This window comes from Haemorhous mexicanus, chromosome 18 (genome assembly GCF_027477595.1).
Source record: "Haemorhous mexicanus isolate bHaeMex1 chromosome 18, bHaeMex1.pri, whole genome shotgun sequence".
Lineage (NCBI taxonomy): Eukaryota > Metazoa > Chordata > Aves > Passeriformes > Fringillidae > Haemorhous > Haemorhous mexicanus.
In genome coordinates, this window is record NC_082358.1 from 7923012 (window position 1) to 7942863 (window position 19852).

A 19852-nucleotide genomic window follows, 5' to 3' on the forward strand; every position below is an offset into this window, starting at 1 on the left:
TGCACAACACTGAAACACACACAGAAATTAAATGCAAGCCTATTGGGTTGGTTTTTTTTTTTTTGGTTTGCAACCTGTTTTATTTACAAGGTTTTAAACTTAATTGCATTGCTCTGCACACAGATTCTCTAAAACACAAAGCATTCTAGGTCACTACATGTCTATTGAAATATTGCACTCGAATAAAAGTCACTTGAATGGACAGAGAACATCTAGCTACAGTGATTAAAAGAGTATTGAATGAACCGACTTTGTGATAACATTCATAACAAATATATTGCACATGTAGCACAGAAAGTGTTGTAACCAGCAGATCTCAGACCTTTCGGTCTTTCTGCTAGTTTTTAGTCCTGCTACACAGAGGAGGGTCTTGACTCTTCTAGTGCAACTCTTGCCCTTGTGCAGTCTCTTGTCCTTCTCGTCCAGCCACGGACCAGCATTTGCCCAGGCTGGATGCTGCCTGAGCCTCCTGTCCCTGCTGCCCTGTGGCTTGCTGCCTGTGTTGTGTGGTGGCCACAGCAACCTGAGCTGCCCTCCACAGCGACCTGAGCTGCCCTCCACAGCGACCTGAGCTGCCCACTGCCGCTCAGGGGCCAGGACGGCTTGGCCCTCTTGCAGCAGGGACTGGAACACGTGCCACCAGCGCTGTGTAGCTGGCTGAGCACTCCCTGCCAGCTGTGGCCATGCTCCCGCCCACCCTCCCATGGGTTGTGCTGCTCAGTGCTGCTCCAGCAGCAGCCTGCCTGTAAAACAAACTGGGGGGTCAAGACCTTCCTGTCTGGAACAAAAACCGGACCGTGTCTGCGCATGTGCCAAGGAGGAACTTGCATGTGTACCAGAGGAGGACACTGTCTTCACCACGGTGGAGCGGCAGAAGGGTGCTCCATGGGGAAACTGAACACTCACAGAGGCCAAACGTGCAGGGCTGGGTTTGTAAACTAACATGCAGTGCTGTCTGCTAAAACTGGCCCTCTCCAGCCGACGGTGAGGGGACACGCTGTGGAAACCAGCTCCTGTCTTGCCACAGCCAAACTGCCTGGCAGGGGTGTGGGAGCAGCCCTGACTGTCCAGAGCTGTGCCCCTGCTCTTGCTGAAGGATGGGGAAGGAGAATGCCTTTTTTTCAGCAGTAGCGATGGAAAGGAATGGCCTTCCTACTCCCTGGAGGAGCCGGGACCATGGCTTTGCCATCAGGGTGAAGTGATTCTGAGGGGAATGGGATCCACTGGTGATGCTGGGGGGATGAATCAAACCTGTCAGAAGTGTGCCCTGGCTGCTCTCACCACTGCTCTGCAAATGTCATTCCTGGCTGCCCTGTACCTGCAGCCAACAGAGGAGCCTCTCACCTGGCGCTGTGAGGGTGGGTGCTGTCTGCAGGCTCAGCAGAGGCTGTGCATAACCTGTCCCTGCCCTCTACCCTGTGCCATGTGCCAGGGCAGGAGGGGACCGTGCTCGCTGCCTCAGGCCCAGCAGCACAGGGGGCAGCAGCCAAGCTGCAATTAGAGGGCAACTGCAGGGAGTGAGTGGCATCTTGTGAAGAGGCAGAGCAGCTGGCAAGTGCTCGAGGTCCAACAACATGGTGCTAACACATGAGCTGTGTGGGCAGGCTGCTGTGCCTCCCCCGCTGCTGCTGAAGTGCCTCAAATAATTTTGGGAGGCTGGAAACAGCCCGCGAGCTTGTGTGTGGTGGTAAAGGGCCAGCTCCAAGGGGCAGAGCAGCTAGACACAGGCAAATGCTGGTTCCCATGGGCTGCCCTTCCCAAAACTAAAGGAACTTTTCACTTGCAGACCCCTACCTGCTCTTCTCACAGCTCCTGGGCTGCTGAGGCAGCAGCAGCAGGACCAGAAAGTGCTACCCTGTGCATCTGCACCACTCATCAGCCCTGAGCTCCTGTGCTGAAGCCAGGTCTTAGCCCAGCCTGACAGTCCCCCTGTATATGCTGAGCTCCTCATGCCTGTGGGAGCAGCTTCCACAGCAGCATCTGTGGCACAGACCTGCAGCCACACAGGCCACCAAGCTACCCTGGCAGAAAGTCTGGCTGTGACTGGGACTGCTCCTGGAGAGAAGGGAGGCACTTTGGGAGTGATGGAAATGTAGAAGCAAGGTATGAGCAGGCACAGATGTGCAGCTGGGGCTTGGTTTTGGTCTAGGAGTGTGTCCAAGTAGTATCTTACAACAAAAAAAAAAAAAAAAAAAGAAAAAAAAAAAACCCCAACATCAAAAAACCCACTGCTTTCTATCCAAGCATCCCCAAATAGCTTTGGCCTGGACCTGGAGTAGAGGAGCTCTGAAAGGGAGCAGGGGCTGGAATGGCCGGTGCAGGGGGGTTTCCTGTTCTCAGGGAGGCAGGAGCCAAGGCTGGCAGGGGATCGGGTGGGCAGGGAGCTGGGAGCAGTCAGGGCTGCCTGTGCCAGGCAGGAGGCAGCTGCTGCCTGGATGGACACCCGCGGGGACACTAGCAGCACCCGCTCCCCCTGCCCCTGCTCAGTGCAGAGCAGCGCTGGGGAGCGTCTGGAGGGGCTGAGGGGGCGAGTGCTTCAGCACAGGGGCTCAGCTCTGGCCAGGGACAAAGCGCTGCCCCAGGGCCCAGGCTGGCACAAAGCCGCCAGCGCTGCCGGGAGAGGGCAACTCTTAGCAGGCTGCACTTTGAGTGGAAGCTCAAATCTGCTGTGAAACAAGTTCAGAAAAGTCTGTGACTTCTTTTCCCTGAAAACTCTTAAGAAGCTAAATTGAGAAGAGAATAAACCTGCGACCTGGCCCTTTCCCAGGGGCTGCTGGTGGCCGAGGAAGGCTGCAGCCTCCACCACCACTCTGGAGCGCTCAGTGCGACGGATGGGCTCCTGGTTTGTGCAGGAGCAGCCCGGCTCAGCTCCCCGTCCCTGCGGCCTGGTGCTAGCAGAGCCCTGCATCTCTCAGAATAGATATAGATCTCTATATATAGACTTCATCTGGTTCTATTAACATAAATATGATCACTTTAAAAATACACGTACTGTATTATGTACACTATGTACATGGGGCTGGGGCGGGCGCCAGCGGCACCCTGCTGCCCTCGCACCGCTTCCTGCGTGGTTCCTGGAACCGTTCACATTTGTTAAAAGCGCCTCAGTTTCTCTTCTGTGAGAGATGCTGGGGAGGGGGGGCGGGGGGGGGGGCACGGCGGCGGGGGCGACCCTGCAGCTGCTGCCAAAGATAAGAGGTGTTTGATCTGCCCCGGGGCGCTCTGCGGCTGTGGCGTGGCTGGTGCCGGGGCTGCCCTGGCCAGCCGGGTGAGGGAGTGTCAAGATGCCGAGGGGACAGTGGGACCCCTAAAGCCCCCCCCCCCCCCCCCCCACTGTGACGTCTTGCTGGTCATATCAGCAAACAGCCTTTGCATATGTTAAAAATACACACAGATCCAGACTGTCCCACAGCCCCCGGCAGCATCTGCCACTGCCTGGGGCCGCGGCTAGGGCTGGGTTAGCAGCAAAGCCCTGGGGAGCAGCAGGGAGTGCAGCGGGGCACTGGGGGGACCCAGACACATGTGCGGGTGCTGGGGCCAGCCGGACTAACTGGTGCTGGGCCCTGAGAGCCCCCAGTTAAGTGCGACGGGGGAGCAGGGTGGGGGTCCGGGACCCCCCCTGTGCCAGACCAGAGCAGGCACTGGCGCCTCGCGGGTGCCCAGCTCACGCTCACATGGCAGGGCCCCTGCGCGGCTCCCGACACCGCAGCTCCACGCCGCGACTCCTGCACAGCGTCGGGAAGAGAGAGCCTGGAGTCAGGCAGGGGGGACAGGGAGCACCCCCGTCCACCCTAGGACAGGGCTCCTGCTCTCACGGCCTTGCTGTGCTCCAGCATCTGACCCCGCACAGCCGCCCCCCACCCTCTGCCTCCTCCAAACCATCGTGCTGCATCTCCACAAGCTCAGCCCGCGCTCTCCGGAGACGACGATGCCGAGGCAGCGGCGAGGTGGGGCTGTCCGGGCCCGTGGCGGTGAGGGGCAGCAGGGAGGCAGCCCCGGGCGCTGCCAGAGGTGGGCACAGGAGCGCCCGGCGAGCGGGGCGTGCTGCGGGCCTCTCCAGGGAGGCGCGGCGCAGGCGGCAGACACAGGGCACAGGGCACGGGCGCGTCCAGCCGAGTCTGTGCAGGAGTAGCAGCACGGTGGGGCCAAGGTCCGTCTCGGCACAGCCGCCCTCCGGCCCGGCAGGGGCTGCAGCGGCAGTGCTGGGGCTGGCGGTGGCGGCAGCGCCGAGCTCTGGTGCTCAGTCCGCGGTTCACTGTATATATTTATATATAAACAAGGACAGCAGTGCTGTGGTGTTGCAATGAGGAACAGCTGCTCTGGTGCTGGATGCTCCCGGAAGATCTGGTGCTGCAGTTCGAATGGAGAGATCAGGGGCACGGCCAAAGCCAGGAGAAGGTTCTGCGCACCGGCTGCCATCCGGCCTTCCCTCCTCCCCTCCGGGAGCGCGGTGCAAAGGGGTGGCGGGGCTCTCAGTGTGCAGACAAACCTCTCTCACGCCGTCTTTCAGGAGTAGATGGTGATGACCTCCCGGCCCCCACCACGCACCAGGAGCACTCTGTCCAGATGCTCCGTCAGCACCTCCAGGAACTCCATGTCTGCACAGTTGTCAAGGAGGACAAACTTCATACTTGGGGAACATGGGGACAGCCCTGTGACATCCGTGCCCAGCCCCAGCTGAGCCTGCAGCACTGACACCTCCACACCAGAGCCAGGAGCTGGCAGGGTCAGTCCCAAGCCAAGGGGCCAGGGAAGCCCACCCGTGCTGGTGCTCTGCGATGGGGATGGTGACTGAGCCAGCAGATGTTGAGCCCCACAGACCTCTACCCGGGCCCCTGTCATGTCCCACTGTACTCATGGTGTAGGTGCAGTGCCATGAGGTCCCACCACCCATCACGTGCCAGAGGGGCAGGCTGGTGCCAGTGACAGCTGCTGGACCCAGCCAGGAGCAGGAGGTGTGGGGGGGGTCCAAGCTCAGGAACTGACCTGTGCCTCTTGGCACTCGCCTAAAAGACCCACCAGTTTTGGGGAAGACATGGGCCCTGGTCCCCCTGGCATAGAGGGGTTCTGATGAGTGGCCCTTCAGGAAGGATACAGTTCTCATCCCCTTTCCGGTTACGGGGAGGCCCTGGCATGTTCAGCAGGACCAGCTTGGCATCCTGGGACTTCTTCACAATCACTTCATTGAGCCTCACAGCCGTGTGCATCCTCCTCACATTGGACTGGTTCCTGTGGGTGACAGCACGTGTTGGCACAGGACAGGCACAGTCAGCCTCCAGCCCACACCAGGCCCAAGGGGCCACAGGGCAAGCTGGCCTCCTGCCCTAGGGCAGCGCAGCCTGGGCTGCAGCACAAACTCGGGGTGTAGCAAGCTTTGCCAGGCACTGTGCTGGTGACTCTGAGCCTGCACCAGTGGCCATGAGCCACAGGGCCAGGCACAGTGCCCATGGGCAGTGGCAACCACGGCTGCTTGGGGCCAGGCTGCATGGGAGTGAGCAGGAGCAGGCAGTGTGAGTGTCACCGTGGGTGCCCGAGCCCAGGCTTACAGGGAGCTGCTGGCAGCATAGCAGGGCAGATGAGGAGCGTGTGGCACGGGCAGTGCACGGTGCACAGGGCTGGCAGCCAGAGCTGCCACGCGCTGCCCGGGTGAGCTGTCTGGCACTGCAGCTGTCACGGCTCACTGAGCCGCCCTTCTGCACAGGGGCAACCCCCATGGCTCCCATCATGCTGCCCCATGAGCACAACCCAGCTCCCTCCACCCCAGCCCCGGCACCCAGCCAAACCCAGACTTACAGGTTCTCCCACTCCCTGCCAGGAGCATGACGGGGTCGGAAAGAGAGAGAAAGGGAGAGAGAGAGAGAGAGAGAGAGAGAGGTGTGGTGAACACCAGGTGGGCACCCCCACCACCCACAGCACACCCAGCCTGGGCACCCCATCCCTTGCCAGCACAGTTGTACACAGGGACCCCTCCCCACCTGCCCCCAGTCCCTCTGCAAGGGCACACTCAGAGCACTCAGGCTGCCTGACCACTCCTCAGGGCAAGGATCAAGCTGGTGCTGCCGAGGCCCTGCCTGCACCCCCCAACTGGGGCAGACAGGGACAGCCAGGATCAAAGGGCATGGGTGGGACAAGGTGGCAGCATGGGGGGCCGTACGGCTTCATGCTGAAGAAGTCTTTGATGCCCTCAGGGCTGACAGGGCTCTTGCTCTTGTTCTTCTCAGCAACGGACTTCTCCTTGGTCCAGGTGAGATGCACCTTCTCAGGGGCTGCCTCCACCTCATCACCAGGAGACTGAGAGCTGCTGGAGAAGGTGGTGGCGTTCTTATCGTGGATTAGTTGGACCTGCAGAGGGAAGAGGGGAATGGTGAGCAGGGCTTGGGGCTAGCTACCTGCCTGACCGTGTCTTGGTACAGCCCCTCACCTCCTCCTCTGGCTTCTCCTCGCCGTCGGCAGCCTGCTCCTCGGGGACGTTCAGGCGCAGGCGTGTGTTGGCCGGGTTCTTGCGCCGGATGGAGCCACGGGACTCATCCGTGATGCTCTGGATCTGTGTGGGAGGGGTCAGCCAAGGGAGTTGTGCACAAGAGGGCTTGGCTGGGCAGAGCCCAGCCTGAAGCCCATCAGGATGAGCACACAGAGCTGCAGGGCAGCTGGGTTCACATCAGAGCCACCACAGGGGTCAGAGCCCACCCCGCCTGTCCTGCAGCCTCACCTCCCGCTCCCGCTCATTCTTGGTGAGGTGCATTTGTTTGAGGATCTGGGAACGCTGCTCCATCACCAACGTCTTCTCATAGGTGTAGGCAGAGATGTCACTCTCGTGCTGTGGGGAGAACAGAAGAAATTTGGGGCAGGGTAAGCTGTACTACGTGCTCCCAGCATGGCCCAGCATGTCCCCATGGTGCTGTCCCCCCAGGGTGCTGTGTGCCCCACGTCAGGCTCTGTCTGGCTCTCCATGCACAGCATCCCTGACTGCAGCACGTGCCCCATCCCAGTACTCACCATCTCCACCACCTCCACCTCTGCAGTGATGCGCAGGTGGTACAGGAACGTGGTCAGGTCCTTCTTCATCTGGATGCTGTTGTCATCCATCTGCGCCACCGTGAAGATGCGCATCTTGCACTTACGCCACACCTGCAAGGGATGGGGGAGGCTTGGGCACGGCTCGACAGGGACGGCCCCAGCCCCAGCCCCAGCCCCACACTGCAGGGCCCAGCACTGCAGGGCCCAGCCTACCTTGTGCTGCCGCAGGAGGAAGGGCAGCAGCATCAGCATCCCCCCATCATGGACAATCCACCAGACGTCGATGTGGCCCTCCGAGAACCGCTCCTGGTTGCCCGGAAACATGGCAACATTCTTGGCCACCAGCAAGGCCAGATGCCCAGCTGTGGTCTCTCGCACCAACTCTGGGAGGGGAAGGGCCACGTCAGCCAGGGCAGCTTGCAGCCCCCCAAGCCCGGCAGTGCCCACCCTCCACGGTGCCTACCAATGAAGTTCCTCCAGGTCTGGTGGTCCTCCTTCTGGCGCCAGCTGCGGGGCCAGCCCACCAGCACTGTGTTATGCTGCAGCCCCCCCAGCCCGCTGGACTGGATGAGGTGGGACATGCCATCCCGCAGGTTAGAGGAGATCACCACCTGACAAAAGCCCTTCACCTTCTCTGCTTCCATCAGGCGCCGGATGGACTGCAAGGGAAAAGGAAGTCAGGGATCCCAGAGCCTCAGGGATGGGCATGGATCATGGGCACAGCAGCTGCCAGGCCCAGCAGTGGCTCAGCCCAGGCCAGACGAGGTACAGGGCGCAGGATGTGGAGTACAGGGTTTAGAATGGGGGGTGCAGAGTGCAGGCTGTGGGGTGCAGATCCTCACAGGGTGCCTGGGTCTCTGTGCCCCATGGCAGGCCAGTGGTTCCGGGCCAGGGGGGTGATACCCAGTGGAGCACAGAGCTGGCACACAGCTCTGCACCGTGCAGAGTGGAGGGTATCCTTGTGCCAGGGCTCTGACAGGTGGCAGAGCAGCAATTAGAGTTATTTACTCAGAGAAATTATAACATGTCTGCATGGGAGAGAAACTGTTTGCTTCCAAGGGCTTAATCTCATTAATGTGCCGCCCCGCGGGTGCAGGGGGTGGGGAGTGCTCTCACTCTGGCGGGGAAAGGCTCATCTCCCACCTTGCCTGGCACCAGGGCCACAGAGACTGTGGCAAGGGCTGAGCCTGAGGAGTCCGCTCAGCCCAGGAGTGCAGCAGCCCCTGGCTGGGCACTGTGCTGGGCTGTGATGTGCCATGCTGTGCCAAGTCCTGCAGCAGCTGGCCAAGACTGGGACCAGTGTCTGGTTGGTGCCAGCATCTCTGGTGCCTTGGAGGGGAAGAGGAGTCCAGAGGTGCCTGTGGCACTGTGAGCACCAGTGAAGCATGGAGTCCTCAGGCTCTGCCTGATGCCACTGAAAGCTCTCCAGGCCATCCCGGGGCCACTAGCCCTGGCCATGGGGAAGAAACAACCCTGGGCACCTGGGGACCTACTGCTGGCACAGCCTGTCCCAGTGTAGGCAGCTCTCACCTCCTCTGCCCTCTGTGCCTGAGGATGGTTGTCCAGGAAGGTCCCTTCTAACACAGAGGCCACGATAGTGAGGCCCTTCCCAGCCTTGAGCTGTGATGTGAAGGACAGGAGCTGCGGGTGCACCACGTTCTGCTCCTGATCCCCACGGACCAGGACCAGCAGCTGTGGCCTGGAAGGAAGGTCCTACAGTCAGTGCCCGCACCCAGCTTGTCCCTGCCCCGGAACCCCGAGATCCCCATCTCCCTGCCCAGCCTCACCTCCAGTTTTTGGTGTGCGGGGGCCCTTCCTCCAACCGCAGCAGGGCATAGCGGGCTGCGCTCAGGGACAGGCCCCGGATCCCATCACCCCACTCCTTCTCCGCCCTGCAGGAACCAGCAGCACATAAGGGATGCCCATGGCTCTGGCCACAGAGCACCACGCTGGCACCCAGGAGCATCCTGGGACAAGCAGCCCAGGGGAGCCAAGCAGCCACATTGAGAGGCCACGTGGCCACAGGGGGCTGGCCAGGACAGGACCTGCACACCATGACCTCCCTTACCCGCGGTACTCGATGTATTTGTAGATGAGGCCAGCGATCAGCATGGCCACCAGTGCGTAGTACCAGGAGCAGATGAACATCAGCGCCAGGCAGAGGCTCATGCCCAGGAAGGACAGGGTCCTGCAGAGGGCACAGAGCTGTCAGCGTGCCCTGGGGCCCCCCAGCATGGTGTCCTGGGTGTCCCTGTGCTGCCCCATCCCGCCCGGCTCACCAGTGGTAGTAGCGGAAGCGGGGCCGCCAGTTGGGCGTCCGCAGCAACGTCTGCACCGCACACGCCAGGTTCACAAACATGTAGCACATGAGGAAGAACCTACAGGGGAGAGCAGGGGGCTGAGTGGGTACAGTGTGAGGAACTGAAGTCTCCACACCTCCTAGCCCTAGGGTGGTCAATGCTGGAGCACACCCTGCTGATGGACAGAGGAGCAGTGCCATGGACAAACCCAGCCTCTGTGCTGGCCAAGATGTGACCCCAGAGATCCTGCAAGGCCCCCTCTTCCCAGGCAGGGGCCAGGGCAGCAGGTGCGTTCCCCCCTCCCCACGACGAGCAGAGACCCACACACGCCACCCGCTGCTTGTGAAGGTGCAGGTCGACAGCACGCTGCCTACATGGAGAGGATGGGAGCCACCTCGTCCAGGGAGGCGATCAGGATCCCGATCTCGCAGATGCAGGCTGTGAGCAGCAGGGCCCATGTCGGCTCCCCGTTGGCTTTGCCATGGCCAAAGACCTGAAATGGGGAGAGAGGGGCGTGTCAGGCTCTGTGGTGCCCTGTAGCCCCAGGCAAGGGCACTCAGTGCAGCCCGATGAGACTGGACCCTCCCATATACCCAGCCCTTACAGGAGCAGGGACTGGGAATACTGGTTGCCGCGAGCTGGCACATGTCCCATTGGAATCTGCCAGGAAAGCAGTCCCAGCGCTGGCTCCTGCTGACAGTACGGTCCCGTTCCTGGCAGATCCCGTGGCTCTCCCCACACCCAGCACAGCGGCCCCTGTACCCCCACCAGGGACGATCCCCAGCTCAAAGCCTGGCCACAGCCAGCACAGAGCCGGGCAGCCCGTGCTTGGGACGGACACACAGCCGGGGGACAGTGGCCCCTCCTGCGGCTGCGGGGGGGGGCGGGGAGGGGGCCGGGGGCTCGTGTCCGGACGCATTAGAGGGTGCGGGCGGTGCGAGCGAGAGCTCGGGCTGGGGCTGGCAAGGAGAAGGAGGGAGGATAAAATTAGCCCGCTCTTCCCTGGGGGGAGCTGTCGGGTTGGATTTGGAGAGATGAGGTTGTGGGAACGCGTCTTCAGAGAGCAGATAAAATATGAAGCGGCACGGCAGCGGGGGGGGAGGGAATTCTGACCTTTCCCGACACTCTCCTCCCACCGATACCGCAGCCAGAGCCACCACGGCCGCCCACCGCCCGCCGGCGGGGCGAGGGCAGGGAAGTGGGGCTGCTACGGCAGCGACGGTGCCGGGAGGAGGCAGTGGGGTCCCACCGGTCTCCCTCTGCAGCCACAGTGGGCACTAATGGTGGGGAAGCACCGGACTCGGGGGTCACCTACCCTGAGGAAGGGAACGATCCCATCCCTGGAGATGGCTTGCAGGAGGCGCGGGGCTCCGGTGAGACTCTGCAACCCAGCCCCGCAGGTGGAGAAGAACGAGCCAATGACAATGACCCACGGGGACGGCCACGCCAGGGTGCCAACCACCAGGTTCCCGTTGACAGCCTCACCAAACCTGCGGGGCATCACCATCACCTGCAGTTCCATCCCATGACCGAGCACCAGCACCACAGGGGCACAACCCAGCCTCCTACAACAGCACCACTCTGGGGGGATGTGACACAACTGGCATGTTGACCCAAGGGGTGAGCAATGGAGCAGGCTCAGAGTTTGCCAGGGGTCTGTCCTCATCCCTGTACCCATTATCATTGCAAAGGACAAGAGCAGGTGTGGGACAGGACTCCTCGTCCCTGTGCCAGGGGGGGCAATGATGATGCATGCAGTTGGATCCTGTTTGTGATGATGCTGGCGACCCAGAAGTGTCACCTGCCACGTGCAGTGAGCAGGGCTGCCCCAGATAGGCAAGAGCACAGGCAGCCCTGTTGACAAACAAGTGGCTGCCTGCAGCCCTGGAGGGGGAGGAATGCAGCAAACATGTTTGGTTGGGATGCACACAAGCCCCAGGTGCTGGTTACAAGCTCCAGCCTCCCTGCCCAGTGACACCCACCAGCCCCCCAAGGCCCCCATGTCTGCCCAGTGTGTCCTGGTTGCAGCCTTCCCCACACCTCTGCCTGCCCCTGGGACTGCCCCTGCTCCAGCCTGTTCCGGGGGGCTGCCAGACTCTCTCCATGCCCCCCACGGCCTTGGGACACTCACTTGTCACGCAGGACGACCCCCTCGATGCATGCTCCAAAGAGGACAACAGAGCTGATATCTGCCAGGTAGTCAAGGAGAGCCAGGAGGATGCAGAGTTCTGCCTGCCCAGACAGTGGGTGCTGGGACCCTGTCCCAGCCCAGTGAAGCACCTGAGCTGATCTGCCCTGCAGAGCTCACCCACCCTCAGCCCCACAGGCTCAGGCAAGCCCTGAAGGATACAGACCGCAGAGGTGGTGGCAATGGCCAGGATGGTGCCCGTGGGGATGGACTTCTGGGCATCCCGCAGGTCTCCAGAGCGGTTGGAGCCAGCCATGATGCCTGGGGAAAGAGGGGATAGTGTGATGGTGTCATAGGGAGCAGAGCTACAGCCCATACCCAGATACCCTCATGCCAGGCACCGTGTGAGCGAGCCCTGGGCACAGTGGGGCACGGCTCGGTGTGGGCCAGGATGGGAAGCAGCCAGGATGGGGGAGAAGGCGCTGCTGCGGCTTGGGGTACCCAGCCTGCTCCTCTTACTCCCACCCCCAGTACTCCCCCCCTACCCCAAACCGCAGTCTGAGGCCACTCAAGGATTAGACTCAAAAGCTCTCAAGTGCCTTGTCTCATTAGCCCTTAATTAGCTCAGGCAGGGACGGTGGCTGCCGCAGGGGCAGGGACAGGGTCCAGCCCCGACGTTGCTCTGGGAGGGCAGGAGGTCACGCAGGGACGCGGCTGCACAGGCGGGTTCAACACAGCCCGGGGGATGACCCGTGCTCCGGCCGCAGCAGCAGCCGGGGCAGGACCCCAGAGCCACGGCACCGGGGGACCGGCGTCCTGCAGAAACCCGTACCGGCTGGTGAACGGCAGCGGGAGGGACGGCAGCGGGGGCTGGGCGGCTGCCGGGGACCCCGCAGGGCCGGACCCTCCAGCCCTCGCCATGCCCGGGGCAACCCGGGGGCTCCCGCAGGCCTTGGTCCCGGCGGAGCTGCAGGGGAGCCCCGGGGGCTGCGCCCCGCTCGGCTCCGCAGCGGGGCTGGGCCGGGGGGGCTCCTCTGCCCCCGGAGAGCTAAAAATACCGGAGCGGCGGGACGTCAGCGCGCACCGGGCGGCACCGTCAGATCTGGAGCGCGGGAGGCTGCGTGGGAGGCGATGGCGACCGGCCGCCCCCACGACGCCGCTGTCACCGCCGCAGCCACCCCCCGTGTGCGGGGGTGGCACACGTGGGGGAGCACGCCCGGCCGCACGTGCCCGCTGTGCCCGCGGCACGGAGCGGGGCCGGCGGCGACTCCCACCTGTCACCGAGGGGAAGTAGATGCCGACGAGCAGGGTGAAGTAGGACGTCATGTCGCTGAAGACGTAGGGCTGGTCCATGTCCACTGGGGTGTCGGGGGAGCTCACCGAGGGCAGCCCCCGCTTCTCCACGATCACACCCTTGGTCAGGTATGAGCTCCAGAGGTTCTCTGTGAGGAGGTCGGGGGTCGGGCAGTGCCTCGGGCACGAAATGCCCACAAGCCCCCATACCCAGCACAGCATCCCCACCCCACAGGAATGGAACTTGGGGGTGTCTGGTTCTCCCACCCCTTCCCCGGCCTCACTGAGCGGCCAGCTCAGCCAGCACACGGGGCCACGGGCATGCAGAGGGTGAGGATGGCAGCACAGGTGGGCAACCAGAGCAGGCTCATACTGCTGTTGGCAGCGTCCCCACAAGATACTGGAGCAGCTGACATGGGATTGCAGTAGCAAATAATTAAGAGGGTAATATAATTAATGCTGATCAACACAGGTTTAAGGGAAGTGGATCGTGTCAAAGTAACTTGATAATGTTTTTGATGGGATTATGAGTGCGGGGCTGATGTAACAGGCTTAGCGTCCCTCCGTGTGCTGCTTTGACCGCAGATCACGGGGAGAAACTGGAGCAGTGGAGAGCAGCCAGCACCGGGCAGGGCAGGCAGAGGCAACTGCCCTTGGCATGTCACTGCTGGGGGGGCAGAGAGGAGCAGCCAGCCCTCAGCCCCCGGCACTGAGCCCCCTTCACGGCTGCTCACAGGTGACAGATGGGGCTGGCAGCCCCTAATGGCCTCGCCTGTCTCATCCTCCCTGAAACGTTGTTTTTCTCCTCACCTCTCACCTAGGGCACAGCAAGCCCCAGTCATCTCTGGTAGGGTCAAACTGTGCCACTTATCTTAAGATGCTGCTGGGCCAGTCACCCTTGTCACCAGCCACCCCAGAGTGGGGTCCTGGCTCAGTCCCAATGCCCCCAGTGCAGGAGTGTTTGCCTGAGAGAAACCAGCTGGGTGAGTGGGGGTCTTCACCCCCTCCCCAGCAGCACCACTGTCAACAGGAGCAGGTTCCACCTAGCATCCAGGAACTCCTTATCTGACCCAAAAGACCACAGAGTGCAACATCATTGGGAGACTCCCAAACACCCTGTGACTGCACTCCACTAATCACCATCACAGCTGCAGCCCTGAGCACCACGTGCTCAGCTAAGTCTGACCTCCCATGCCCATGTCCACGCAGACACCAGGGCTGGATGGCTGGGGCAGCCCTGCAGCCATGAGGAATGACTGATCCTGCTTGTGGCTCTGTTGCTTTCCTGAGTCCCAACAACCACTCCAGAATGAGGGTCTGCAGACACCCTCTGAATGTGGCACAGAGTATCAGCCTCTGCCACCCACTCCGGAGCATAAGCACCTAGCAGATACACCAGCATCTCCAGAAAAACAAGTCATAAATGGCTCCTCCCAGTAAATTCACATATCTTTCTGTGGTCCTGGCCACTCTCCCAGCACGGCTGTACCCACAGTAGCTAAGTGGCCCCAAGGGGTGATCACTTCTCTCGAAACCTCAAATCAATACCAGCCTTTCCAAAGGCCAAGAGGAAGCAGAGGGAGAATTTATTCCTTCCTAGACTTCAGGCCTCATTCTGAGCCACCCCACTGGCTGACACAGACTGTATGCAGGTGGCTGCAGCACCCTGCTCTATCACCCTGTGCAGGAGTTTGTCCCACTGCCCAGCACAGCATGAGCACAGCTCCCTGTGCCTCAGGAGCAGAGCAGCCCCCAGAAGGGATCTCCCACATGCCCTCTCACCTGGACCCAGCCCTGTTTGCCCCCACAACACTTGGAATGGCTGAGGAGCCATGCCCCCCACAGCACACCTCCACCAGCCCTGTTAGCAGAGCTGCCCAGCAGGCACAGCCACTGCCCCACCACAGTTCCCTTGCTTCTCCATGCTTCCATTCCCATGCCTTCATGCCCATGCCTCTATCAGCATGTGCTCACCTTGGATGAGGCCGCTGGCAGCACCAGGGATGCCCTCGATCTCAGTGACGTTGTTCATGGTGAAGTACTCATCGCAGGTCGCATTGAGGAAGCGGGAGGTGCAGAAAAGCTCCCAGAGCTTGGAGCCAACTGTCTCATTCCCCTCCACCACCATCTTGGTGCAGAGGTCGAAGCCGTGGCGTGAGAGGGTCCTGTTGCCCAGGAGGCAGATCCTGGGGGGACACAGGCACTCAGCACTCAGCATTTGCATGCCCCAGCCCTGCTGCATCCCTGCAGGCCCCTCTACTCACGGGAAGCTTGGTGGGTCAAAGGCAGATTTGATGACTCCAGCATAGATGGCAAGGATGGAGAGGATGACACAGCCCAGGAAGACCAGGGCAAATTTGTTGACATACTTGACACCCACGAACACGACGGTGGCCATGCAGGTCAGCACACAGGTGCCATACACACGCATGTTGTTGAGCATTGCAGCTGCCTCCCCACTGGCATCCTCTGCCTTGAAGATGGCCATGGCTGGGAAGATGTAGGCCTGGGAAAGAGTCATGGCATCACCACCTGTCTAACAGCCTGGAGCTGAGCCCATGGCACTGCACAAGACAAGGACCAGGTACCTACCAGCAGGATTTCGATGGTGCCCAGGATGTACATGGCACCAGCAAAGGTGGTGCCCAGGTAGAAGCAGAGCCCCACAGCCCCACCAAACTCAGGTCCCAGGGAACGTGAGATCATGTAGTAGGAGCCACCCGCTGTCAGAGAGAGCAAAAGTGGGTCCCAGCCAGACCCCAGTGACACCCTCAGCCCTGCCAGGTATCCCAGAGGGAAGACTGGAGCCAGGATAGCCACGGGCCCTGCTCTAGCACCAAGCAAGATGCAGAGCAGCAGGAGTGGCCACACAGGCAGAGTCATTCCCCAGCATCACAGCAGCCAGGTGCAATGGCCAATGGCACAGGTGTTCCCTGGACACCAGACAGGAGCTGGAGCCCCAGGGACCTGGGCCATACCCTGCTCCATCCTCCCAGAGGAGCCCTTAGAGCCGGGCTGCCAGGATCGATGGTCCCGCTGCGGCACAGGATGATAAATAGCTTTAATTACACCCCGTGTTGGGCTGTCAGTGCTGTGCCCAGCCTGGCGCAGCTCACGGCTCCCCAGGGCTCTGCAGGGCTGGCATGTTCTGGGGGAGGCAGCCAGGGCACCCACCGGCCAGAGCCCGTGGTGCCTCCTGGGGGGCAGAGCCCACACACAGCAGCGTCCCCGTGTCCGGCGGTGGGAGAGCCCATCCCAACACCCAGTCCGTGGCACTCAGCACGCCCTGCTCCCATCCTCCTGCCGTGTGTCTCCCGGCTCCCCGCGGCCTCGCCAGTCTGGCGGAGGGAGGAGCCGCGGCTGGCGGCTCTCGCTGCCATCTGCACCTCGCGGCTTTGGGGACGGGTGGCGGCTCCAGCTCCGCGCTCCCCCGGGCCGTGGGGATCCCGCGCGGGCTGGTGGCAGAAGGCTGGGGAGAGGCTGGCAGCCCCGGGGGATGCTCTCTGGGAAAAGCCCCTGCAGGCACCCCACCCAGCTGCCCGCACACGTGGGACACCGCGGACCGGGCTCGGCTGTACCTGGCACTACACCGTTGGTGGCGATCGCACTCATGGAAATGGCCGTCAGCATCGTCTGCAGGAAGAAACACAGCGTGTTCAGGAGCAGAGGGACAGGGGAGTGAAGGGAGAGCTGGGGCCATACTAGGACGTGGGGTCTCTTGGGGCTATGCTGAGATGTGCCACAGGGCAGGGATGCCCGGGGAGGATGAATGGATAGATGTGTGGATGGGCAGACAGGATGTTGGCTGGCAGCACAGCTGACACAGCTGAGCCCTTGGAGGGGCTGGCAGCGCTGGGGTGGCTCAGGACACTGGACAAGGCCAGACTTCCCAGCCTCTGCCTTGAGGTCACACTCCTGGCGAGGTGGCTCTCTCCATGATACCAGAGCAGGGGACCCCAAGCACATCCCCCTACATGGCAGCTGTGATCTGGGTCACTATTTAAGCACCATTCCACTGCTGATTCCTCTGGGAAGCTAAAGGCTTCTCCTTGCTCTAAGTGGGGCAGGAGCTAGGGCAGGGGCAGAAGCTGGGGCAGGAGCAGAGCTGGGGCAAGGCATGGTGGGCTGGCAGCCAGTGCATCTCTCCATGGTCCAGCCAGCCAGACTGGTGACCCCAGGCCATGGGCAAGGCTAGTGAAGGCTTATATGGCTCCAAAACTCACACAGGAGCAGCAGAGGAAGACCATGCAGAATGACTCCATGATGCCAGCAATCCCCACCACCCAGGTGAGACGCAGGAAGAGGATAACTCCAAAGATGTTCTGAAGGCAGGGCAGGTAGACACCCATGAAGGTGCCCATCCGTGGGGCCTGTTGAGGGAACCGCAGTTACCAGGGCTCAAGGGCCTGGCTGCCAGAGGAGCAAGAGTTACCACTCTTCCCACAAAGCAACCAAGAACTCAGGGTAAAACTGCCCCTGGTTGAGGCCAAGGGGTCCCCTGTTCCCAGGGCAGTCTATGGCCTGGCACTACACAGGCAAGGGCTAGAGAGGGAGGGAAAGTTACCTCCTCCCTAAGTCCTCACCTGCACCGGCTTCTTCTTGCCTCCATCATTGTTCTCAGCCTCCTCGTGCTCCCGGCTGCCCTGTGGCAGGTTGGTGTAATTGGCCAGTCCACTCAGCAGGGACGAGACCATAGGGCTGGTGTCCATCTCCTCCTGTGGAGAGCAGATCCCGAGTTGTGAGGACAGTCCCTTGGGACCCCAGCCAGCCCCAGGAGACCTCACCAGATGCTGCCCCACTGCCTGCCCCTCCAGGAATGGCTTTGGCAGTGCGACAACCCTGGCCTGAGGCTCTGGCATGTCCCAGTGCCCAGGGTGCAGACTGGGTGCTGTGGGACAGCTGCTCCCTCCCTGTGCCCCACTGCCTGCATGCCCTACCTCGAAGAGGGCCATGTTCTTGCCATCATACTCCTTGCCCTTCTCCAGGTCCGTGCTGTTAATGAAGGGGCTGCTCTCCTTGGGATTGCCATCGCCTGCAGAGACACCACTGAGTCAGTCAGGCAGCCCCTGCCCCACCCACATCTGCAGAACATCCACCCCACAGGGTGACCGCTGTGAGGGGTCACAGCTGCCCATGGCTGCCAGGGCTGTGGGCACCATACTAGTGCCCAGACCCAGCACAGGCAATGCCAGGTGGGCACGCCAGCCCCTAGCATCACCTCCCACACCTCACACACAGGGGCTGCCATCCCCAGGAGCCACACGCTGCCTCGCCCTGCCGTGCTGACACGCGGAGCCGGCGGAGCGCATCCACGCAGAGAGGCAAGCAGAGTGCATCGGGGGAGCCCTCCGGCGGGACGCACGGCTGCAATAACTCACGGCACGGGCTGCAATAACTCACGGCACCCGCGGGTGAGCGTGCTGGGACTGCCCTCAGCGCTGGGACTGCCCTCAGCGCTGGGACTGCCCTCAGCGCCGGGACTGCCCTCAGCGCCGGGACTGCCCTCAGCGCCGGGACTGCGGAGCTGCTCAGCATTGGTGCACAGGGGATGGTCCCGGCACAGTGCCTGGGAGTGGGGCGACTAGCCAGGTGTCTGGTCCTCCTCCCAGACATGCACCACAGGGCGGGAGGTGACATCATTGAGGGCAGATGATGCCCGGGGCAGTGGAGCCACCCACAGCAGTGCCAGGCCCATAGGACTACCAGGACAGGGACCACAGCCACTCACTGCATTAATGACCTAGTGCAGAAGAAACCTGGAGTTGGCTTAATAGCGATGAAAACAGCTGAGCTGCAGAGCAGCAGAAATAAATCAAGCTGGAAATGGAGCAGCAGTAAGGATGGTGCTGCCGAAGCAGCACAGCTCCAAGAGAACGTCCAGAGCAGAGATGGACAAGAGCATGGGGGCCAGGAACCAAAGGACACAGTCCTGGGCAGAGCAGCTGAGAAGACACCCATGGCATGGGGAAACCTGGGCAGCCAGGTTAGTCCCAGCCCTCAGTGGGGCGAGAGATGTTCCCTTCCACACACCCATCCCACCACCACAGCCCTGCAGCCAGAGCAGTCACACTGCCATTGGCCACCGCACTGCTGGGCAGGTTGCCCACACGGGCAGGGTCACAGACCAACTCCACACTTTGGGACCAGGGAGAGAATTGCCCCCTCCACCATCCTTCAGCATGGAGCCCATGAGTGCCCCGGGGCAGACAGATGGTGCCCTAGCAGTGTAGTCACCCACTCACAGTAGCAGCCACAAGACAAAGCCTGCGACCATTTGGAGCATCCTGGTCCTTTGAAGACCGCCATTCTCCTGCCAGTTGACTCATATTCGGGATCCTGGAAGCCTGTGTGCAGCAGTGATTCACCATCTGCAATTCCCTGGCAGACACGGTGCTCCTGGCTGACCAGGAGGTGAAGCCTCAAATGCTACAGGTGACACGGACCTGGGGGCTGGCCCCCAACTTCCACTATCCCTGGGCTCCCCCAGCATGGGGCAGCAGGACAGCAGTGTCCCCAAGGGCACAGACAAACACTGAGGCACAGCCCGCAGGCTCCTCCTGTGCAGGAGTGGCCATGGCAGTGCCACTGGGACACCCTGGCCCACAGGCTTCTCCCCAGAGTCCCCTTGGACACACACCCAGCACCCCAGGTTGTACCACTGCCATGTGCCTGCTCTGTATCTCCCACAATGGGTCTCATCATAAACCTCATGCACTCCTTGCTCTGTGTTTGGTCTAAAGCCCCACTGAACCCTGCTGGCATTAGGTAACAGCAATGGTGTGGGCTGACAACCACCCGCTCGCCATGGCTCTTGCCCACCTGCACCAGCTCTGGGGACCACACTGATGTGAAATGTCCACCATGCTGACAGGACATCCCCTAGGCTGATGCTGCGGCCATCCCCAGTGAGGTGACAGAAGGGTGCAGGAGCAGGGGTGGCTCGAGCTCACCTCCCCCTTGGGGCTGGGTGGCACCGGGGGACACAGACAGCTTGGCAGAGAGACGTGCTCGAAACGTGGCAAGGCTCTGGGACCCCTCCGGGAGAACGGAGCCCGCGGGGGCCTCGCCTCACCGCCTGGTACCCAGCCGACGACATCACCGTGCAGGTTTCCAT

At 61.7% G+C, this 19852-nt stretch overlaps 1 protein-coding gene across 1 annotated transcript; it reads right to left on the reverse strand.

Annotated features, from left to right (window-relative positions):
• Positions 1-3335: 3335 nt before the first annotated feature.
• On the reverse strand, positions 3336-19852 carry SLC12A5 (solute carrier family 12 member 5). Its single transcript, XM_059863012.1, has 27 exons — positions 19811-19852; positions 18117-18304; positions 17676-17784; positions 17322-17453; positions 16962-17108; positions 16317-16371; positions 15331-15461; positions 15003-15244; positions 14713-14924; positions 12720-12887; positions 11668-11766; positions 11449-11506; positions 10633-10807; positions 9692-9810; positions 9297-9395; positions 9086-9205; positions 8805-8909; positions 8548-8716; positions 7481-7676; positions 7231-7400; positions 6997-7128; positions 6710-6817; positions 6422-6544; positions 6155-6342; positions 5794-5808; positions 5096-5229; positions 3336-4598 (listed from the first exon to the last, which is right to left on the reverse strand). Exons 1-27 carry the CDS (start codon positions 19850-19852, stop codon positions 4507-4509), a joined length of 3528 nt encoding a protein of 1175 aa, XP_059718995.1. The 3' UTR covers positions 3336-4506.